The sequence below is a fragment of the Quercus robur genome, chromosome 3 (assembly GCF_932294415.1).
Source record: "Quercus robur chromosome 3, dhQueRobu3.1, whole genome shotgun sequence".
Lineage (NCBI taxonomy): Eukaryota > Viridiplantae > Streptophyta > Magnoliopsida > Fagales > Fagaceae > Quercus > Quercus robur.
Window position 1 is genome coordinate 20,515,199 of NC_065536.1, and position 25,096 is coordinate 20,540,294.

The following is a 25,096-nucleotide window of genomic DNA, read 5'->3' on the forward strand; positions in this document are numbered from 1 at the left end:
ATCTAACCCATCTGCAGTAAAGTTGAAAAGAAAATGAAAAGCTAAAAGAAAGAAATGGAAGTGAAAAAGAAGAAGAAAACATAACTCAAAACCCAAATGCAACCCAACATCACGCTCCTTCTAAAAACCCAAACCCAATCCAACACCGTGCTCCTCCTCAAAACCCATACCTAACCAACACAGCCAACTCGTGCTCCTCCACAGTCATCACCCAAGCCACCACGACCCAAAGCTGTCAACGATCTGAACTGGAGTGTGAGAGATGAGAGAGACATGGACAGAACAGGGAGAGAGCGGGGCAGAAAGAGCGTGAGGAGCACGAGTGTGTTACAAAAATATAGTTTGTGATTTATTGGAGTTCTTGAGACAAGTTTCTAAATTCTTATGAATAGCATCTTTTGATCTTATTTTTTCTTGTTTCAGTGTCTTTTTTTTTGTTTTGGGAGGAGAGAGACATAAACTTTGGGCAAAAATATCTATTTACCCTTGATTTTAACAGAGGTGGGTTAGGGAAAACAAACGGAACATACCTCAGGTGGGTTAAGTGACACTTTTCAAACCACGGGTAGGCAAAGTGATTTTCGCCCAAACCACAGGTGGGTTATGTGTAATTATCCCAATTAAAAAATAAAATTTGTGAAAAAAATTCAATTAACTATAAATCTAAGTGCTAGTTAATAAATATAACATGTTATGAAAGATTAAGCGAATTAACTATATTATTAATATAAAAAAGATGTTATATAACTTGAATAAAAAAAATTTATTAGTTGTTTTCATCTAAACAAGCATGTTGAATAAATTTTATATAAAATTTTCTTATTTAAGAGACATTTAAATATGTAAAACTTTAATTTAGTTATTACCTTATGCCTTAAAATTCACTGAGCTGGCCCTAAATGAAAAAGATCCCATCACATTGGAATGGAGGGAATTTGGATCCTTCATTTTCTTTTTCTTTTTTAATTATTTCTCTCTCTTTTCATATCATAATTGCAATCCACCTTATTCTTTTATCCTTGGCATACGAAAATAATGAATAAAATATGCATATACACAATTACTGTATGGGCTCAAAATTTGAAAGGATCAAAAAGGTATTGAGCTTGGATTAAAGTCCACCACAATTTATTTATAGAGGTGAGTTACTTGACCAATAGTTGAATTTTGAACAATAATTCCTATCCAAGGATCTATATTAAACAAGTGATTGGGTGAGAATTGATAATGATATAAGTTCTTTATTTCTTCTTCCTTGAAATAACCGAGGAGCCTTTACACTTGGCAAAATGCAAGATTAAGCTCTATTCTTTCTTTTTCTTAGGATCCGATCCCTATTCATTGGGGATCTCTTCCCTTTTATAGTATCCCAACTTTGATCTTAGCCCTCCACTTGGATGGTTGATGGTCTTTCATGAAGATACTTGTCTCATCCTTCTTTTCCCTCTTTTTGAGGCCTTGTTGAGCAAGTAATAGGCTATGAAGGCACTATTTAGGTGTCATTCGGTTATTAATGTGACATGCTTGATTGGTATTATGCATTTAATGCATAAGTGATGGTATATTTGGAAGTTTCCTTTGCCACCTAATTAGGACAGTTATTGTTACCTTCCTTGGGTTGAGACATGCAACTTGACTTCGAACATTTCACACCCTCCTCAGCTCATTCATCTCCACAATCTTTCCTCAGACCTATTTCCTCCTTAGGCATCTTTCTCCTTGGCAGGGCCTACACGACCATTTAAAACATTTAGTTGGGGTTTATTTTATATTTAGGCTAAAGCCCAATTCTATTACGAGCCCTTTTGGTCCTTGCAGCTACAATTTATGTACAAAGCTGCAATAGCTAACAGTGAAAATGAACCATAGATACATAAATTTACATGCAATGATGGGTGATTTTTAAAGTTGATTGGCCAAGATTTGCATTTAGGTTATTTTACATGAACTGGTGCAAGTGCTGTTACTAAGCCTAAGGCATTTTCCACCTACTAGGCTCTCATAATTAGTAATCATGACTTATGGGTGGCCTATCCATTGATCATTATCATCCTCTCTCTATCTCACAATCCTTTTCCATTTTCGCCTCTCCTTTAGTGTTACCATATAAGCCCAAATCCTCCTGCATTTACTCTGGTTTCCACTTTAGGAATGCTTCCTATTAATTAAATAGTTGTGTCATTTATTGTGCCAACTATTCACCAACTCCTCATCAATCCCTTTTCCTTATGAAAGAGTAATACTATGAAGTACAGACACAAACTATTTTACAAACATTTTACAAATGGCTGATGTAACATACTTTACATCAATTTTTTAATGACTAAAATTCCACATAAGATATTAACAAACCCAAATTATAAAAAAATAAAAATAAAAATAAAAATAAAGAACCTCAAGCTTCTCTGCCTCCCTCCCTCCCTCCAATCCCAAATCTACAAAAATGTGATTATACAATCCCCAAACCCACCGCTTCCTCTTGCCCATGCCTTCACTCCACCATACACCGACACACACCATCCTCACACAAGTCACCAAATTCATTGTTGGAGCCACCGTGAGCATGGTGTTGACAACAACAAGGATTATACTCTGTTTCAATATTGAAATTTATTTATTTATTTACTTGATTCATATGAAAATTTGGTGTAAAGTATTGCAATATCTATGGCCTTGAGGCAACTAATGGATTGTATAAAAATGTGGATGGAATGGGTCGTAATAACTGATAGCCAAAAAGAATTTTTCTGTATTTTGAGCTTGTGAATAATCATCTAGAGATTTTCTGTGTTTACAAATGTAAATTAAATGTTTGCTTAAATTTGTTTAATTCATATTTTGAGTCTTGCAAGTGGGTTTGATATACCCAAGTGGATGGATTTGAAACAAAGGGCTGCTATTTAGTAATTCATACCAGTTGGGAGTATTTGCAATATAAATCTAATTTTGAGTAACATACTGCTGGACCTTTGTTCAATCCTGATAAGGGATAAGGATAATTTTGTAATATTAGAACTTACCCATGGCAAGGCGTAGAGTGACACCCCAAATCAACCTGTCAGCCTTGCATCTATCAACACATGGCAAACAGTAAGTCTACAAAGCTGACGGGATTAACTTAGGACGGGGATTGAAAGTTGACGGCGCCATGATGAAGGGAAGAACTAGGCTGACGATTCTGATGTAACCCTAAATTGGTCTCCATACATACGTATAAGGAAATTTCTTGTGCCCCATGCCCAATGTTGATCAAAAAGACTCCTACAAGGAAAGGATTCCGAAAAATACGCTCATGAGGATTCCTATAAGAAAAAAACTTCTAAACCAAGGAAAGAGATGTCAACCTTTTTTTACTATAAAATTCTCAATACCCTCACTGACCAAGGTATGCATAATTTACCCTGCTCTAGCACTCTAGAGTTGTGAGAAGTTCTAACTTGACCTTCGAAGGGTACTTGTCCGGCATCACACTGGTGCTCTCTATAAGGTCTTCTCTTTTTGTTGTTCAGAAGCTATTTCGAGCACGTGAGGATCCTGTGATTTACTGTTGATTTTTCGGCATCATCAAATCCTATATATTCTAAAGTAAATTTTTGTACCTGCTGTTTGCATGAATAGCTTTTATACCCTCAGACTTTGGATTTTGTCATTTGTCTTGTTACTGACTTGATTGTGCAGCAAGATGTGGATACTAGTGTATTGAAGAAAGTGATAGAACATAGTAGAAGATGGTTGTCCAGTTTATAGATATCTTGAATGAAGAATTTATTCGATAGAGAGAACATACTTTGAAAGGGATTGTTTTTCTTTGGGCAATATACAAGATGACAAGTTTTGTTGTTAATTGCAGGTGTTCATTCCTAGAGGAAGAAGTTTAGTGATTCTGCACTTGTGTTCTACAATAGGTAGGGAAGGAGGATGATGCTACATTGGAGCTGCATCAACCAAAGAGGAAGCTACTTTTGACCCTCTCAAAGGTTTTTTTTTGGGTAGCGTAAATGAAGTGAACACATTGTATGATTGTGCTTATGGATTGCTGTCAGTCTTTTGTTTATTGCAATTTTTTTTTTCCAGTGTTTTTCCTGGTCTTACTGATTTGGTATACTTATTTTCAGCTTTATGATTTTAGCTGTTTTTTGAATATGATAATGAGTTATCCTCTATTCAAGTAAAGGCTTTGTTGTATTATAGGGATGGCCCTTGATATGTATTGTTGTGTTTGTATCTAGTTCGTGTTGAAGTAGGTTATGTAATGAACTCGAACAAAATGAGTACCAAACATGCCCATCTCTTAATAACATAAATAAAGAGCAATGCTATCCATCCCTTTATTTGTAATTTGACAAAAGATCTTTAAATTGATGCCCATGATGTTAAGCCTACATAAAGAACAAAAGAAAATGTATTAAATTATTTACAAATTCACGTGCCAATAATTGACATAGCTAAATATACATTGTACTAACAATAATTGTAGCAGATCCAATAATTAAAGTTGTTTATATGATGTTTTTGTGTTCCATAAACACTAAACTAGTCAGTATTTGGCCCTAGTCATCCACTTCCCCGAAATTGATTTGGATGACACTACAAATACAAATGTCATTAAACAAACAAAAAAGGTAAAAACTCTTAATGAGTATAGCATTGAATAACAGTTAAGGAATTATTGATAGTTGGTGTATATTGCTTCCTGGAGTGCCTAAATATCTTGGGTTATTACTAGTTGCCGGTCTTTGATTAGCCTGTAATCAAATTATATATATTGGCAAAAAACACAAATAAATAGTATAAAATGCTTATTTTCTAAAATCCTTTCAATCTTTTACTTTTGCTCATTTTCTTCCTTAACAATGACAATTTCTTCATCTGAAGACATGTTGTCTTCATTCTTTGACAATCACATAATTGTTTCCAATAAAAATACTATTCAATTATATAATAATAATAATAATAATAATAATAATAAATATAAACTTTAAACTATGTATTGAATTTAGAAACATTAAAAATAAAATGACTAAACTATAAAATTAAAATTAAGTAATTTCTTTACACAAAAAAAAAAAAAAAAAAAAAATACAAGTAGTCGAGGAATTACTAGAAGTAGAAGAATTAGAAGTATTAGATAGCATTGTGGGAGCATTAGTCTCAGCCATGGCTCCAGCAGCTTTTGCATAGAATCCAGCAACTTGTGTGGCGGTGGCATGAGTTGAAGTGTGGTGGGGTGGAGGCATGGACAAGAGGAAGCTAATTGTGGATTTGGGATTTAAGACTGAAGAGGCAATAAGGGAGGGAGGCAAAGAAGCTTGATGGTTTTAGATTTTTTTATTTTTTTATAATTTGAGTTTGTTAATATCTTATGTGGCATTTTAGTTTTTAAAAAGTTGACATGGAGCATGCCATAGTTTGTAAAATGTTTGTAAAATAGTTTGTGTGTATAGTATTACTCATTTTGAATTATTCCATAAGTAGCATTCCAAATTTTTTGTTCATTCCTTCGATCCCACTAAGTTAACTCCCAAACTATTGACCCAAAACTTTAACTTTATAAGGATAGAAAATAATAAAAGCATAAACAAGTTAAAAAAAAATTGTGCTTAGTAATTTTTCAAATTAAAAAAAAAATTGTATAAAATAAAATCATTTTCAACATAAATTAATAAATTGTATATTCACATGTAAAATGCATAATTCTTGAACCTCTAATAAAATTATCAAATAATATGAAAAACTGAAAAACTATGATCTTAAAATAAATAAATAAATTTCATTCAAGAGTGACACTTTAGGCTTTCGGATCCTAGGTTCCATTTCTCTTGCCTTCATTTCTTTGAATTATTTTATATTTAAAGTAGCATAACACATTGAACCGATTCTATTTATTAAATAATTGGATTATCATCCAATTCAAGGTTACCGAGTTGAACCGGTTGATCTGGTCCGAGTTTGAAAACCTAGCTCATTACTACCTTTTTTTCATCTAAATTGAATTTTCACAACTATGAAATTGGTAGAGAGAACCATCTCACAAAAATATTTCAAACCTGAAAATTGCAACCCCATTATCATGGAAATTATTTTGACTTAGATTCGTTCAAAAAAATACTTAATCCAACATTATCTCAGACTCCTATTTTACTAAAATGTACATTGTTACAACACCTAAAATTGTTTTTGCCCAAAATACCATAACAAAACCAAATGGATACCAATAAATTTCATAAGTTGTGTGGTTGCTTTATCCTTCTCAAAATTTAATAGATTTTGGTTTCCTCCAAAAAAATTTTTTTTTTTTAATTTTTTGGGATTGTAGCTATGTTGTCAACCAATTCATCCATTACTCTCGCAATCAACTTTAATTGAATAAGTTCCTCAAAAAAAAAAAAAAAAACTTTAATTGAATAACATTTTGAGAGGATTAGGCAGAGTGCTTTTATAGCTTATGATAATAAAATTTTCATGATTAGAATGGTGCTTTTCATCATCATTGTGTGTTCCCCCATATAATGCGAGAATCATCACCCAACAACTCAAATGATTCTCAAAGGAAAAAAAAAATGATGTGGTTGTATAAGGTAACTTGTAAACCACATAAAAGTCCAGTCTAAAAAAATGAATCTTGTATAAATATATTACTCTTTTTACTTTTTCAAATACCAAAAAGGATTACTAATAAACTCCATAACTTCACATTCATAACTCAAACACTTGTATTATAACACATATTTTCGATTTCTGAAAATTGTTCACAAAATAAAAGTATCTTTGTAGACTTTAAAAAATTTAACAACCTTAGACCGTAGGAACATGAAATTAAAGCCTTCAATCTAGGACATAATCTCCATGCTTGTTATAAATGGGACTCTTTGCTGCTCCACCCGCTCTCTACTCCATGTTCTCGTGCCATCTTCAATAACCAAGCAAATCCAAAAATTAATAGTTAAATCACAATGCCAAAACATAAAACACAAATAAACCCAATAAATAAAAGATGAAATTATACACTCAATTTTTGTACTCTTAATTCATAATTATTTATGTGGGGGTCAATTATCTAGAAGGTACAATTAAAACTATACGAATTGGGCTTGTGGCCCAATCCGAGGATATTAACCAATCCGAGGATGGTCAAGTAAAGTTATAATGGGAATGGTATAAGAAGAAGAAATAAAGATTGTATGTGATAATCCAAAATACGTCTGAGGAGAAAAGTCATCTCAGAAACGGAGATCTGAGGTTGGGAAGAATGTCTTATCATTCTGGACATTCTTTAGGGTTGCGTCACAACTAGGAGTCGGACACAGGATAAGGGATGAGCAAAGGGAGGCAACAAATATCTTCAGAAGCTGCTACCTCCACATTAAATGTCTCCCAACTAATTCTCTAGCCGCATTAATATGGAGGTGATACCTGATCAGTGGTCAAACAACCTTACAACTACTAGTTGATGGTTCTGAGAGGTGTTGGATGGGACAAGAAGGAGTTCCTAGAATCTAACATACACGTGTATGGTAGAGATGATACCAAGATTGTAGTATATAGCATGGGAAGGTGGCCAAAGAAAAGGGATCGGAAAAAACCAAGAAATCTTTAGAAGAATACTTTGAACTCTTGTAACTTTGTTCATCAATAAGACATTATAACATAACTCCTCTGGCCGTGCCGAGGACAGATCTTCTTATCTTATTTGTGTTTAATGCTCTTAAATCAGCAACTCTTTCTTCTGGAATAGAACTAGTTCTTTCACCCCACACTCTACAAATTCATTGTTAAGGCTTGTTGGGCTAAAACCCAATCCTATACTGGGTCCAATCCAAATTCAGTCATTACAATTTAAATTGTCAATTTATAATAATAATGGACAATTTAACATGTATGTTTAATTAAATAAAATTATTTAAATTTTCAATTTATAATAATATTTTTATTTTTTTCTACTGGTTAAAGGGTAAGGAGAATTGGTAAAATTGTTAGTTTATACAAAATGTAACTTTATCAAAATATGGAAATGTGAATACCTATTTTTTAAGAGGGAATTTACATTCCCACAAAAATGGTATTGAGTGAGAAATTAAGAATTAAAATACCTCTAACATATGATTCATTGGAGTGATTTGTATTCAAAAGTGAGAACTTTTCAACATTCCTAAGAATTCTAAAATATTATCCCATACCAAATGCCAAATTATCCGGAATTCTTAAAGAAACTCGTACATAAAGAGAAGATAAATGATAATGGATTGACTCAATGTAAGTTCTGTGTTTTTTTTTTTTTTTTTTTTTTTTAATTGAGAATAATAATCTGATAAATTTTAGTTGTAACTTACACAATCGAAAAGTTAGGAAGGCTTAAACCAACTTGGGCTACTGGGACTCTACTACAATTTGTTTTTTTAATTTAAAAATGATGAGATACAACCATACCAAAGCTAATGCTAACACAATAACAACTATTAACGATCACATAATAACCACCCAATATGAAATAGCAACTAACATTCGATATTTAAGGGATTGTGTGTAACATTGCAGTCCATCAAGTCCTCCGGGCTTTTTCTTTAAAAAAAAATCCTCTGGGATATTTTTTTTTCTGTCAACATTAACCTTTTATTCAAATGGAAACTGAAGGTAGAAGACAGAACCACAAAATGATGTCAAACATGGACATCCCAATCCTTGTTATCATGGAAATTTTGCTGAGATTACCAGCTAAGAGTCTAGTTCGAGTTAGGTACGTTTGTAAGACCTGGTACAACATTATCTCAGACCCCTATTTCACTAGAATGCACCTTGCTAGAGCACCTACAGCCAGCCTTGTTATCCAGACTCTTCTTTCATGTAATCCTGGTTGCTACAGTAAATTCTATATGCTTGGGCATGCAGAATGGGACACTCGTGGTCACTCATCGTTTGCCCCATTGAAGAAATTGCCTCAAAAGTTTTATCTCCTGGGACAGAACATGATACTACTCACTTCCTGCAATGGATTGCTGTGCTTGAGTGCAGTTCGTCACAAAAAAGAGGTCACATGTGTCTGTAACATAGCTACAGGGGAGTACATGACTCTTCCAGGAGCCAAAACTAAGGATGATCGATTCTGGCAAACAATACGCGGATTTGGTTACAGTCCTAAAACAAATCAATACAAGCTGATTGCAGAGCTTGCACTTGATAAGGGATTTCGTCGTCCCGATTTTAATCCTGCCCCTCGGGTTGAGGTATACACACTTGGTGCAGATAGTTGGAGAATCATTGGAGATGCCCCATATTCATTTGTTGGACCATATTTTGGTACTTTCTTGAATGGTGCTCTTCACTGTTTGATTCAACCAATTGATACTACTGATTCCACTTCCACATTCATTTGTAGTTTTGACATTGAGAAGGAAGAGTTTCAACCATTTCCAGGACCCCCAGTTCAAGACTTGGGTCCAAATTGGGAGATTGAACACATCCATTTGGGTGCTTCAGGAGGTTTTCTCTACTTATGTGAGAACTATCCAACTTCTTCTTCTGTTGATATTTGGGTCATGAAGGAATATGGTAACGAGCAGTCTTGGATGAAAGAGTTTGTCATCTCTAATACTTCCTGGAAAAGAGGACCTGTATATTTTCTCAACTATGGTATGGGGGATGAAATATATGCGTTACGCAATTTTAATCAGCTATGTGCGTACAATGCAAGAAGCAAATGTTTCAGGGAAGTTCAGGTTTGTGGCATTTATCCAGAATTCCATGCAATTCCTTACACTCCTAGCCTTGTTTCACTCAAGGATGCTGTGGCTGGAGAAAAATCAAAGGTACTTGTGCTTAACTAAATGTTATTTATTTATTATAATGGCATTATAATTGCATGAGTTTCATTTTTTGCATCCCTTTGATCTTGTATTATGTGTTTTGAAAACATGCAGAGATTATAACAAACATCAATATCCTGATAATGCTTTTGCTTCATCAACTGGCACACTTCTTTTGAGAATCTAGTTTTGTAGAATGATAAATCATGTCACAGTACAGATCATTACTTGGAGTTTTGAATTAGAAATTGCACTAGGATAAACAAAAAGAAAATTAGATGCAGTAATAGTTCTAAATTTGTTTCCACTTTCTACACAATCTTGGTACTGAAATTGACTGTGCCATGTGAAATTTATGAGCTTCCTTCTAGGTTTCATATGACAGATTGTAGCAAATGAAAATTTGAATTTTATATTGGACACTTCTATTAAACCATGTTTTTGCTAACATGTAAAATTCACTGTTTTTCTAACTCAATAATCCATTTTTTTAAATAAAAAAAAATTAATAATCCATTCTGAATCTTGTGTGTTGGAACATGCTAAGAAAAGATATCTAATCACGTTAAATGTACTCCAAAGCTGTTCTCATATAAATTGACATATTTGTTGTTCTTTCAAACCAGGGGCATATCAAGAACATCCAATCTCTTCCAAAGAAAAAATGGGTGAAGAAATTGTATAACTTCTTATTATCAGCACCCTTCAAAGCTGAGGCACTATGTGGAATGATCCTTCCTCCACCCAAAGTTATGGGAATAAGATTGCCTGATCCTTTACTCAGGCAATTTGAGTGACTTGTTAAATTGAAAGAAGGTTCCTGACATTTTGGGTAGCATGTGTGGCTTGTTGACATTGTTGCAACTATTGAAAGTGTTTCTGCATGATTTTCTATAGGGAGAATTTGAGAACTACCATTCGTTTCTGAAATAAGTGTTAGAGTGTTATGTTTTGAATTACTGATTTTGTGTTGAATCACTCAACTAATGATGAAACACTATTGATGTTGATATTTTTATTTGGAAGTAAGCACAATGCAAATTACAATATTGATGTTGAATCATTCAACTAAGGATGAAACACTATTGATGTTGATATTTTTTTTTGGCAGTAAGCAAAATGAAAATAATAATACTAGTACTTAAGAATGCCACCATTAGTAGATATTGTTTTAATTTCTAAGCCAAAAATTTAAGTAGCTTTATGTATTTGAGTTATTGTGTATGTCAAATTTAGGTTGAGAGAACTATTCTTACTAATAAATAATGCTAGTTGCACTTCTAGCTAGTAGGCAGTATGATTGCATGTGTATGAGAGATGCAGTTATATGCCTCAACTCACAAGACACCATTTTCCCACTCGCTGAAATGTTTTCATGTTAAAGATTAATCTTAAAAGAAATGCTAATCCACAACATTTTCAAAACAAATTCTAGGTGGCAAATTGTTAGTAAGAAAGTGATATCAATAGTGAGTCTGAATAAGAACTAGTAACAAATTGTCACTTAAAATTTATTCTGAAAATGTTATGGATGTAGCATTTCTTTAAATCAAATGTTGATTGGATTCATACTTTTGGAGGCAAAGTTTAAAATGGAAAGAAAAAAAAAAATTAATTACATGAAAATTTGTGATTAGTGGAATATAAAATGGATGGAACACAAAAAGTGGTACTAAGAATTTGTATTCCTTTTGGAGCGCATTTGCTTATTTTGGTTGCTATCGATCAAACTTTAAAACTAAATTTGACCATTCCTTTGATACTCTTATAGTCGTATTACTTGTTTTCCTCCACAAAACCCTCAATTTTTGTTGCTCTCTATTATTAGGCCAAGGCTGGATTTAAGTAAAGTCCTTTTTTCAATGACAAAAAACCATTTTTTCTTTTTGGTAAAACTTGGTTCTCCTAATAAAAATAATTAGGTAATAGTAATACAACTATGCTACATTTGACCCTCTACCATTGGAAATCCTCACCTCTTGAACTTGGACTAACACTCCGTTTGTCTTGATGGCAAACAATAATTTTCTGTGTTTTTCGTGTTTGGTAGTATAAAAAAATAGGTCAAAAAAAAATTATTTTTAGTCCATAAAAAATTCTATTAAAAATAGGGCTTATTTTTTAGTTGTTTTCCGCTAAAATTTTTTGAAAAACAATCTCGCTAAAGGCAAGGAACACTAAAAGCCTACATTGCTCAAATGCTCAATTACAATAGGAGTAAACCTAGGGATTAATTGTACCATTTTTCTTTCCATATTTCAAATATAACAATTTTGGCCTCCCTATTAATTTTTTCTCAAAGAAATAAATTTTTTTTTTTTTAATATTGTTTCCTCCCTATTTACTTTTTGTGTTAACTACAATACTACTGCGACTTTTTTTTTTTTTTTGGGTTGTAAGAACTACTAATGCAACTTCAAAGTTCTTATGCCCTTCCCTTTAGATTGAATACATCAATCAAACACTAGACCTCCCTCCACTGATTGTTTTGGATATTTTATTCAAACTTCCCATCAGAATCATATCCTTCAATCTAGCTGTGCTCGCATTTGATTTGTTCGTAGGACCTGGTTCAATATACTCAAAAGACCTTATTTCATTAAAATGCACCTTGCAAGTACTATGAAACTTTGACCCTCCAGACGTTATATACAACTTGAGGAGTTTTAAAAAGTTCAAAGGGGCTGAAATTAGTATGAAACCTCTACCAAAATTGCAGACAATTCTCACTCACAATTGTAAAACAATTACAGCTATCCATTTTTGCTAACTGCAGTTCTCTATGTATACCCCATCATTGCAGCAGGTATATAAATAACAAAAAGGAAAATAAGCTTAACAGTTAACAGTTCCTCACATGTGGGGACCCCCATTCCAGTCCCTCCTTCCCTCTTGTCACAACTTTGAGCTATCAGCAGAAGGCAAGCTATGGTTTTTCCTGATTGGTAACATGAAACTTCCTCCCAGCTTCAACAGCTTCCCTGTAAAGATGGAAGGTAATTAGAGTTTGCAACTAGTTCATAAAAATTGATAAATTACTGATTGTTGTAAAAACTCAAGTTATTAGGAAATGGTAAATTAATTATTTAATCTAACACTCCCCCTTCACATGTGGGTCTAGTCTCCCCTTATTAAATGGGCCCAACTCATGGTTTTATTTATTTATTCTAGATGGGAGGTAGGTAAGTTATTAAAATATTGTGATTTACTCATTTAATCTAACAAAAACAAAATTTGCAGCCCCCCTGAAAGTCTAAGAAGTCCCATATAACTACAACACACTGACTCATTGCACAATTGGTATAGAACTGCAACCATAAAACATTGTTTTTTTTACTTTTTGGTAACTTAGTCATTAGCAACCTTAATCCAAGGCCTAAATAAATCCAAAGAGGGTGGTCGTAATCGCTACCTGAAGGCATTTACAAGCTCCTTATTTTCAGGGTCAAGCTGCACTCCCTCATAAAATGAGTTGGCTGCTTCATCAAATCTCTACAATAATAAGAGCAAGACAAATAACATCAAACTACAAATATCACAATTGTTGTTTCAAATGTTGAGGGCCAGAAGGGAACACGAAAGCATGCCTGTAATAAACGTAGGGCTGCACCTTCCCGATAGCAAGCTTTTGGCCAATCTGGTCTTAATGCTCGGCAGGCCTTTGCATCATCTAAGGCATGCTCAGCTTGATCCAAACGTATCCAACAAAGGCTCCGATTGGAAAGCAAAGTAGCATCAGTGGGATCTAAATCAATTGCCTGTAAATGCATAACCAAACAATAAAGTCACAAATCATAAATCACAATGCCCAAAGCTCATGTGTTATGCTGGCAACATGTCCAATGTAGACAGTATTTCTAGCTATATTAGTGTATAACCACAAATGGAAGCAAAAGGAACACCTAAAAAAGGAGATCCAGACGTAACTTCCCTCACATGATATCTTTCCAATACAGATATGCTAGGATATGTAGCCAATATGTATCTGTAAATAAGAAAATTAATTTTTGTTTTCTTTTCCATGGATATGCCATATGGCACAACTAATTCATGGATACTTTTGCAGGTAAAAGAATTTTCTTAAGAAAAAAGGGAGTTTAAATGTAAAATACAAAATCTATGGTCTTAGAAAGTTTGAAACCATCAAGACTTAAATATATATAACCATCTTACATGAATCAAGGATCATGTTTTCTTTTAGTATTTATAGTTTAATCATATATGCGTCTTTTAAGCCTTGTCATGTTTGTTATTTGTCTTTTAACCTAAAATCTAGCATCATTTAAATTTGAAATTATTTTTTAATATGACATATCCCTGCCTTATTGCATCCTAGATTTTCCAGAATTTATGTATAACCATGCCTGTATCGTATTGTATGCACATATGGGTGCCTCATAGGTCTAGATATATTCTCTGTCCAAACCTTGACCTCATTCCTAAAATCCATTACCAACTATAACACAGCAAAATTAACTTCTAAAACTTCTAACAATTAGCTCTTCACCAAAATGCATTTCTAGACACAGGATGGACATAGAACTGAGGACACTGATCTAAATACCATATCCATGTTCCCAATCCAAGTTGCTGTGCTCATTGCATTAAGAATCAAATACACTCTAAGTTGTTCAAACATAGATCTTTTAGACAAAGCTCCAAAATATTCAGATTTCTCAATGTTCTCATGGCAGGTACATGCCCATTCCAAATAAAAGTAATGGGTTGTAACATTTCCTATTGTTTATGGAATGTAAAGGCAGGAAGCTAAAGCACAAACATATAGAGAGGTGCAAACTGCAGAGGACAGGTATAGCACATGCCACATGGTGTATCGACTACCAAGGGAACACCAACAATATTAATCTAGCAACTAGATTCTGTTGGAAGAATGACATTGACAAATTTAAATAAGTCATATTTGTTAAGTGAGGAGATTGATTAGTTTCTCCAAAAATGCACTCAACTTTATTAGCTGTACCATAATTTTTTTTTTTTTTTTTTATAAGTAAGAAGAAAATATTATTAATAAAGGAATAGCATGAAAATACAAAGAGTTCACCGTAGTGAACAAAAAGACACAAGCAGCCACTAAGATATTCTTACAGACGAAAGGAATTCCATAAGGGTAAAACAATCCGAGAGACCCCAACACCGAGACCAATCAAAGAGGGTCCGTTGGCATAAATCTAATAACTGACTACAGTTTTCCCCTTATCCTCAAAAGAACGCCGATTTCGTTCAGTCCAAATAGTTCACATTAAACCTATGAAGCACGGGTGCGTTTCGGGACTCGGGTGCGGGTGCGGGTGCGGGACTCGGCAATTTTTGAAAAAGTAGGGTGCGGGTGCGGCGGGACTCGGCGATTAAAAAATTATTAAAAATATTTTTATTTATATTTTCTATATATTTTTACTATTAAAATATTCTTAAAAAACACATTAATATACTTGATTCACAAAACAAAGAAAGAATAAGGCAAGAAACGCATCTGAGGCCAGAATTTCGGCCTCTCCGGCGATTTTCACGGCCGATTTCGGCCTGTTTCGGCCGTATCGGCCGTATCGGTCGCCGGCCGATATGGCCGATACGGCCGATACGGACCGATTCGGCCCGATTTGGGCCGCTTCGGCGCCAATTTCGGCCGCGTCGGCGCCGATTTTGCCCGCTTCGGCCCGAGTCGGATCCGCCACGTGGCGCGACGCGGCACGACGCGGGACGGACGCGCAGTCTGCGGCGTCCCTCCCGCGTCGCCGCGTCCCGCCGCGTCGGACGCGGGTGCGCCGGCCTGGGAGCCGCGTCCGTGCATCCTTGCATTAAACAGCCTAGAACCATATTCCAAATATCAGAGCTATGCTTCCCAAGCCAATGGTACCAACAAAATAATAAGTCCACTACTGAACCTGGCATGACCTAATCAATCCCAAACAACCAAAGCATATACATCAACAAAGAATGAGTTATCAGACAAAAAAGTAGCAGGTGATCCACAAATTCCGCATTACAATAGCACGTACAACAACGATTCGCCAAAGGGCGACCACGAAGCATAATGTTATCCAAGGTTAGAATTTGACCATGAGCTGCTGTCCACATAAAAAATGCCACCCTTTTAGGAACCTTGACTTTCCAAATGCCCTTCCAAGGGAAAGTGGAAAGTGCTGCATTTCAAATCTTATGATAAAAACACCAAATGTCAAACTTCCCACTTCCATTAAGACCCAACAAAGCCTGTCACACCCATCACCCCTAGGAATATGGGTTTGGATGAAATGAAGTAGGGAATATGAAGCCGCTAACTCCCAATCATTGAATTCCTTATAAAATCTTAAACTCCACACTCTGTCATTATCACCCACTAGAGGGCTTAACACTTGAGAAACATAAACTTCTTTATTGGCTGAACACAAAAATAACTGGGGATAAAGAATTTTAAGAGGAACATCCCCAGTCCATTTATCATGCCAAAAAAGAATACGAGAACCATCCCTCACCACAAAAGACAAATGCTTAGCAAAACTTTCCCACCCTTCACTAATACTCCGCCATAAACCACAACCATAAGCCCTTTTGCAAACTCTAGTGCACCAACCCCCTTTCCCCTCCCCCATATTTCATGGCTATGACCCTCAACCATAGACGAGTGATTTCATGGCCATACCTCCGAAGCCATTTCCCTAATAGGGCCTGATTAAAAGACACCAAATTCCGAATTCCCAAACCACCCGACTCACGCGGTAAACAAACCTTTTCCCAAGCCACCAATGAATATTTGAAACACTCCACTGAAGAACCCCACAAAAAATTCCTCTAAATACATTCCAATCTAGTCGCCACAGCTTTAGGGATAGTAAAAAGGGAAAGGTAATAAGTTGGAAGGCTTGAAAGGGTACTTTTCAACGAAGTGAGTCTACCACCCTTTGACAAGTAAAGCTGCTTCCAGCTTGAAAGCTTCTTTTCCAACCTCTCAAGAATCGGACTCCAAGTAGAGGCTGTTTTATACAAAGTTCCCAGTGGCATACCCAAATAAATCATAGGCAAACTGCCCACCCTACACTGAAGAATATTAGCCAAAGTCTAAATGTTGCTCACCTCCCCAATAGGGACAATTTCACTTTTCCCCACATTCACCTTCAAACCAGTAAAAGCTTGAAAACAAGTCAAAACCAACCTAATGGAAAGGATTTGCTCTCTAGAGGCATCACAAAAAAGAATAGTATCGTCAGTAAATAATAGGTGAGAAATACGAATACCAATAGAATTATTAGGACCCACATGAAAACACTGAATGAGACCACATTCCTCAGTTTTCTTCAGGATACGACTTAAAACCTCCATGATCAAAAGAAAGAGGAGGGGAGACAATGGATCACCTTGTCTTGGACCTCTAGAGCTACCAAAGAAACCAACAGGAGATCCATTAACCAAAACTAAGAATCAAACGGTAGTGACACAAGTCTTCAGTCATCTCCTCCATCTATCCCCAAAACCCATCCTCTCCAACAGATAAAACAAAGTGTTCCAATTCACATGATCATATGCTTTTTCAATGTCTAACTCACACACCACCCCTGGAGCACGACACTTCAGTCTACTGTCTAAACATTCATTAGCAATAAGCACCGAGTCCAATATCTGCCTGCCACCAATAAAAGAATTCTGCAACTCCGAAATGAGTTTATCCAGCACTAGCCTCAATTTGTTAGCCAAAACTTTAGACAATAGCTTATACAAACTGCCCATTAAGTTGATAGGCCAAAAATCTTTGATATTCAAAGCATTATTTTTCTTGGGAATCAAAGATAGAAAAGAAGCATTCAAAGACCATTCAAACTCTGAGCACCTATGGAAATTATCAAAAAATGCCATAACATTTGTTTCCACTACACTCCAACATTTTTTGAAAAAATGCCATAGTGAAACTGTCAAGACCTGGGGCTTTATCGCCCTCCATCTCTTGAAGAACCTTAACTACTTCCTACTTAGAAAAATCCCTCTCTAGAGCAAGTCACTCATCCTTCTCAATACTAGCAAACTCTAAACCATCCATAGAAGGGCGCCAAGTATCTAACTCAGTGTACAAACTCTGATAAAACTGAACCACCTTAGACCACACCTCTTCCTCATCCTCATAGAGAACACCATCCACCTCTATACCCCGAATATGGTTAGTTCTTCTATGGGAGTTTGCAACCCGATGAAAAAAATGAGTATTATTGTCTCCCTCCTACACAAATAATATCCAAGACTTTTGTCTCCAAGAGATCTCCTCCAAAGAGGCAAGATGTGCAACCTCACTTTTAATCTAGCTTCGCCTAGTTTGTTCCTCCTAAGAAAGGCCTAACAAGTCCTCCCTAGCATCCAAACCCAACAATTCAGATAAAAGACATTCTTCCTAAAGGCCAAATCCCCAAATTCCTCCTTGTTCCACTTTTTCAAGTCTTCTTTAAGAGCTTTTAATTTACGAGCCAGAATAAAGCTTGGAGAACCCACAAAGCAATACCCATTCCACCACTGCCGAACCCTCTTCTTTCAACCACATATTCTCAAACTTAAAGGCACTACAACCTTCATTAACACTACCAGCCACCACCAAAAGTGGGCAATGATCAAAAACAACATGAGGGAGTACCCTTTGAGACACATTCCCAAAATGATCTACCCAATCCACTGATGCCAAGGTTCTATCAATTCTTGACATACAATCTATCCCTGAATCTCTAAACCAAGTAAAAGAAGCTCCTTCAAGTGTTAAGTCCACAAGGTAGTTAGCCTCAATGAAGTCTGAAAAAGCAAACATAGCCAGGCTAAAGGCCTCACAACCCAATCTCTCACTCGGATATCGAATGATATTGAAATCCCCAATCACACACCATGCCGTATTCCACCTAGAGTGCATCCTTGTAAGCTCCTCCCACAGATCACCCCGCTGACTATCATCATTAGGACCGTACACTCCTGAAGATGCCCATACAAAATCATCTACAACCCCCTCCAGTAAAACATTAATAGAAAACTGACCAATAGCACAATCAACTTTTTCATAAACTATCTTGTCCCAAACCAGTAACACCCCCCCTCCCCCCCTGGTAGTGTTGACTGCATCTAGAGCAACCCAATCTAGGAACGGACTACCCCAAAGGCTTCGAACAACAGAAGAGTTTGTAGAAGCCAACTTAGTTTCTTGATAGCAAACAATATCACACTTCCATTCCTTGAGAAGATTTTTACATACTTCTTGCTTCTGAGGATTATTTAATCCCCTAACATTCCAAGATAAAAGCCGTAAACTCATTTAACACAGGTAATCACCCCCATTCCTACTGAGGAATCTCTGTTCCTCCCTTTTGATGCTACCCCATCATAATTAATTGAAGAAAGCAAACCTTTAAGTTCCCTAATTCCTTTCTGCCTTGAGTTCACAATTTCTTTAGAAGTCCCAACATTTACAACATCAATGCAGTCTTGTTCGAGGAGATGAAAAAAAGCCAGACATTGATCTTCATGCTTAACAATAGGAAAACCCACTATTCTACAAAAACCTTTCATCAGGCTACATACCCATTTCGAATTTTTCACCTCTGACCCCCGAACCTCTCCCTCATCAACTTCCTAGATCACCTCCAACTCCTTATGTTCATTGGGATCCCATTTAGATAAAGGTGAACAATCCAATAAGCCACTCTCTTCCTCCCCGTGAGAAAAACCACTAGGATCAACTTCACTGTGCTTCCACTGAAGTAGAAAGTGCTCAGACCCATCCTGTGCCAGCTCATCCCCATCCTGTGGTAGCTCCTCCCCATCCAAATCTCTCAACGTATTGCTCCATTTTTCTCCCTTCTCCCTTAATACCTCTGTAGAATTCTTTATCTCCCCAAAACAGAAGCTCTTCTTGCTACCCAGACCCAACAAAGGAGAAAAATGATTTTGGGCTGCACCCTGATGCCGTTGAGGCGAAGAAACAACCTTCCCAGGCCCCTTCAGCCTTGCCAACATCCCTCCTCTCAAATCCTAGCCATCGGACTCTGGATCTTGACCCCCATCCCCCTACTGGTCACCGCCTCTCCGATGAACCCACACGTGGGAGCCTTCGTCACACTCACCGTTTCATCGGGATTATCTCCCTCCAAACTAACGAACGGTGAGACCACTGGGACGACATGAACAGGGTCGGCGTTAAGGGCAGAGGCACAAAGTTCCAGTTCCGGCATCGCTGCTCTCATCGATGACTCAGAATCTCCACTCCTTCCTCTCGAACTCTCGCCTACTACCCACAATGACTGAGCATCAGACTTCACTTGAAATAAGTTGGGCTTGACCAAACTACCCTTCTTTTGAGAAGTCACTAGCACCACAGGTTGGGCTTCAACAAGCCCACCTGTTTGTTTTGTGACTTCTGGCCCATCACTTAAAACCTTGGGCCAACTGAACTCCATAGCACCCAGCCAAGTCACAGAATGTCTCCCACCCTGAGGCTTGCACACTCTCAAAGCCAAAGTAGCAGGAGTCAACTTAAATTTAAAAGCCCGCGTGGGTCTGCCATTTAAAGCTGAAACATTTCCTTTTATAACTGAAACATTTTCTATAGGTTTTCCATGAATCACGTTCTACCCCAATATAGTTCCAATTTTTTCAAAATTCCTAGTCTTTTGCTGATTACCATAAACAGATATAATCTTCCCACTCCGGCCACCATTAGCAAACTGACCACCTCCACCACCATTATCGGATGATACTTTGGCCATAGATACCGGTTTTGCACCAGAGCAAAAGTTCCTTAGCTCTTTCTGAAACAGACCAACCAGCACGATTGGAGCTTGCTGGTATCATTATACAACCTCTCCTAGACCCTCCAAAATATACCGCAATAACAACAAAAAGACCAGCTTTGTTTGATCTCCCACAAAACCATATCATCTTCCCATTTTCCCTGAATCTTTTACAAAGTGCAACATGACCAGGCACCCAATCTCGTATATCTGCGAGACAAGTAAGTATCCACTCCATGCCCCTACGTCCAACCCAAATAGAGCTCTTAACATTCCGACGTGTCTCATGTATGGCATACGAATTAGCCCCCACCCCCCCCCCCCCCCCCCCCCCCCCCCCAACACCACCACATCAAAAGAAAAAGAAAAAAGTTTTGCATCAACGTGAAACGACCTCTTGCTGCCCCCAAGGTCAGAGGATTGAGATTTAGGAGGGATGTTATGTGAGGTTTCTATGGAAGGAGAATTTGGTATGGTTAAAGGTGCAAGTACAAGCGTTTAGGCAAAGCATGGTTAGACCCTTGAGGTGGTGGGGAAGGGGAAGGTAGTGGTGGAGGAGGGGGATAAGGATATGGGAAAAACTCAAACTGTGGAAGAAAGCAAAGGGGAGAGGGAGGAATATGTGGGGGTGCCAAAAGAGGAAAAAAGGATGGTGATGGTTGAGGGAGAGGGAGAGGATGGGGTGGAGAAGGGGAGTGGAGAGGATGAGGATGGGGTGGGGGGGAGGAGTCATTTAGGGATTCTAAAACTATCAAAGCTTCATAGCATGATTTCCAATTCAAAAGGATGCCAAGGGGAACCGCAAGTATCTAGTGAACTTTCTGAAACACTACACAAAGCCTTCCGAAAGAAATACTACCATCAATAAAGCAAATTGTAAGACATTATATAAGTTTTCTCAGATATCAAATGAACTATCAAGCAAGAGAGCAAACAAAATGAAAGTCATCTAATTGCAACGGAAAAAGGAAATATTTCAATAGTCAAAGGAGAAAAGATGCAGTTAGTTACTTGTGTATAAGAATCTATAGCCATATGATAATCTTTTCTTTTGAAAGCATCATCTCCTCTTGATTTTGCTTCTGCAGCTTTCTTCTTTGCTTCTGGTGTCACCTAAAATGTTGAACATTCATTAGGGTGACAAACACAAGACTAAAAGAATCCAACAGACTACTTCCAAAATATTTTTCACAAGCATTTGTAGGGATGAAAATCTTTATTCACTGCCACTGCAGAAAAATAGTTTAATACCACAAAGAATTCAAATACATTAAATAGATCCCAACAGGTATGAGAACTTGCTGACTTAGTTTATAAACATAAGAGACATATGAGTAGAAAGTTTGGAAATCTTAAGGTGCAAGTACGTAGGTGTAAGTATGTCCAATCCCTTGCAATTGGAACAGGGGAGAACCATTTCAATGCACCAAAATTTAAAAATTACTCATGAATAGTTTCAAACAATCCCAAAATGGCATCTGGTATTTCTTTTCAGTAGCATTTAATGCTTCTCCAACTCTGGCTAAAGTTTCAGTTGAGATTCAAATTCTTATAGAAGATATTTTGCAGTGATAGTAATACAAGAAAATAAACAAGTAATTGATTCAAAAAATCCTTAGTTCTGTCTTAATTTTTTTTTGTTGATAACCCTTAGTTCTGTCTATTGGTTGAACTGGTGGTTAAGCAGATAAAATCAGGATATTGAATTCTATATTGGATGTATGGCACTATGAATTGATGAGTTAAGAGTTATAATAATCTGTCCACAGATTATCCTGTCCAAAAGCTAGAAACCATCCAATTTCAGGTGACAATCCTAATGCAAAATTGGATCAGCACTAATGCATAAACAATAAAAGTTACAACACAATAAAAAGTGGCACCTGGGGGAGATCTTGATTTGATAATGAAGTTTCCTCCAGAAAATTAACTTCCTTTTTGTTTCTTGCTTCATCCTGAAAATTTTCCCCTTGAAAGTTAATACAAGAATCAACAATAGCTTAAAGTTTGGCAGAAAAAATATGGAAAACTAACAACAAGCTAGGTAGGAACTATTCAGCTGCCATTTGTTTAGACAATATCAAGCAGAAAATGACCATTTCATAGTGACAAGACTTTGGCATGTTTCTTTGTTGCTTGGGTTATTTTTTATCTTCATCTTTTCTTCTATTTCTTTAGTGGGCATATCTCCTTTCATAGCAAAATTAGACTTTGCTTGTTGCTTGTTATCCTAAACATACACAACCTGTCCTTTTACATGGGAACAGGCCTCAAAATACCTATGAATGGAGAATGAAATTTTTTTGTAATCTGATCCAGATGAGAAAGGGTAAGTATTTAGTCACCACTATGATATGTATCGGGCTAAGAAAGGAACACAGAGACAGGTCAAAATATTACTTTTAAACTCAAAATGCTGCACCAGGAGATTGTATTTTAAGTTTTCAGTTTAGCAGATATGATTTATTGGATAATAAACTATTAAGTCCACAGAAGCAAAATATGTATAAATATTGAAAAGTAGGACAGCTTCTTTCTATTCCCCAATATCTAGCACAATATGTCAGGATCTTAATACCTGTTTGCTAATCTCAGACTGCATATAATCAAGTATTCCATCAACAGTCCAATTTGCAATGGTCTGAACTTTTGATGTCAAAGGAAAAAGAATCTCAACAGCTCCTCGATTGCCTCTTGCAGCTGCAACTTGGATTGGCTTTAGACCATCCTGAGATGCAAAGAACATTCAAAATTTATTTCATATTGGAGATAAAGTCAACAGACATTGATGTGACAGAAACCATCTGCAATTTTTTATTTATTAAAGGAATCATAAAAGCCACCAATTGAAACAAGAAATGATTCATCATTATGAATAGAAATGGCAGACATGCTAGGTCATGGTGCTTAACGTTAGATTTTTGGTTACTTAAGCTGCTTAGTATAGAATATAATCTAGATTGTGCTTTGACTCTAGTTAACCACAAAATTTTTCCAATATTTGACAATTCACAACTAAAAGGGTACACACAGTAAGATCAATTTGGAGAGAAATCCAAGTTGGTAGGTGGATTACAGGTTGGGAAAAAAGAGGAAGGTAATCGGGAAGATAGCAGCATTTTGTCTAATAGGGTGCCTTTGGAAGGAGAGAATAAGAAAAACATTTAGGAGTCCTTTGTTGTCATGGGTGGCTCTGTTTTTTTCTTCGTGGAATCAAAATCTTTTGAGTTTTCAGTAGAGGAAGGTGGTATGTTTTACCAGCTGCGTATTTACGAGAGAGGCAGAGATTCTCTAAGATCAATATTTATGGGAAGAGGTAGTGCAAAGAGACTGCTGTTCTACGTGGAAGAACTGATCTCTGGGCAGTCTAGTGGGCAGTTTGTAAGATCTTGTCGTGAGGGGGACAAATGCTTTATTCTTCAGTTGGGTTCCAATTCTCACGGAGCTTTCTTATTAATTTCGGAACTCACTCATGGTCGTCGTAAGGGTTCTATAGTGGTGCCTGAAGGAAAGACGGGGAGTGGCTGGAGAGGTTTTGGGTTACACCTGAGGAAGGTGTTAGACCCAGAGTCTCTAGCTCCCAAGCAAGCTATCACAGGTATTTTTACAGATGCCTCAAAATCCTTTGCGTCGGTGGTGGCGGGGAAACGGAATAACAACGGGGGTGGAGGTCATAAAGGGAAGAAAAAAAATGTATTGATTCAAAATACAAATCCTGAGCAACCTAGGGTGAAGAGTCTGTCAGGCTCCAGCCGTAATAACAGTGAGGAAAGTATCCTAGGACAGAGGGAGCCTCCTGGGGTGAAGATTTTGTCAGAATCCAGCCGTGTTAACCAGGTTACCTGCAAGGATAGTACTCTGGGTCAGAGAGATCAAATTGGGGCGAAGATTTTGTCAACGATAGATGGGATTGAAGATAAAGGCATTAAAGCTGAGTTGACTTTGGATATGTTGTTGCGTTTGGAGCGTGGGTTAGATGGGAATTGGGCTTTAGTGTGGTCTGAAGTTAAGGAAGTGGGCCCAAAAGTGGTGCAACCTAAAAAGCCCACTATTCAGAATGTTCAAAAGGTTAATACCTCCGGCCCATTCAAATATGTTAAGCCCAAACCTGTTTGGAGGCCTCGCCAAAGTCAATCTTTGGCAAACCCAGTCCACAGGCAGTGGGGGTAATACTGAACTTGTAGCCTTGGGTGTGCGTGAGTCTCGGGTTCTGCCTTCGGGACAAGTGGTTGTGAGCTCGAGTGTCAATGGGTCGTCGCCGATGAGAGTATTGGACACTCCGGTGACCGGAAAAGAGTCGGCGTCAAGGTGTAGTTCTGTTTTAGGCTTTCCCGACTCCGGCAAGGCTGTCTTTTCTGGGTTCTCGGGCTCCGGTGCCGAGGAAACTCAGGGATTGGGCAGGTGGGATGCTAGGTTCACCGGGGATTTGGTGATTACCTCGACAGTGGCTGGTTTTCAGCCTCCGTTTATGAAAGAGGGGCCGCCGTTCTTGTGTCGGCAACCTTGGGTGGATCTCAATAGATTTTC

The 25,096-nt window shown here is 37.0% G+C and overlaps 2 protein-coding genes across 2 annotated transcripts in view; one reads left to right on the plus strand and one right to left on the minus strand.

The window, feature by feature from the left end:
* The first annotated feature begins 8,663 nt into the window (after positions 1-8,663).
* Positions 8,664-10,597, plus strand: LOC126719383 (F-box protein At3g07870-like). Its single transcript, XM_050421944.1, has 2 exons — positions 8,664-9,803; positions 10,427-10,597. Exons 1-2 carry the CDS (start codon positions 8,664-8,666, stop codon positions 10,595-10,597), a joined length of 1,311 nt encoding a protein of 436 aa, XP_050277901.1.
* Positions 10,598-12,464: 1,867 nt separating this feature from the next.
* The window catches only part of LOC126717456 (uncharacterized), a 28,363-nt gene continuing 15,731 nt past the window's right edge, over positions 12,465-25,096 (minus strand). The window contains exons 8-13 of the mRNA XM_050419202.1: positions 23,148-23,297; positions 22,453-22,524; positions 21,581-21,682; positions 13,388-13,558; positions 13,213-13,292; positions 12,465-12,781 (exon numbers count right to left, since the gene is read on the minus strand). Of these exons, the coding sequence (XP_050275159.1) occupies positions 12,727-12,781; positions 13,213-13,292; positions 13,388-13,558; positions 21,581-21,682; positions 22,453-22,524; positions 23,148-23,297 (630 nt within the window). The 3' untranslated portion in view covers positions 12,465-12,726. The remainder of the gene's footprint in view (positions 12,782-13,212; positions 13,293-13,387; positions 13,559-21,580; positions 21,683-22,452; positions 22,525-23,147; positions 23,298-25,096) is intronic.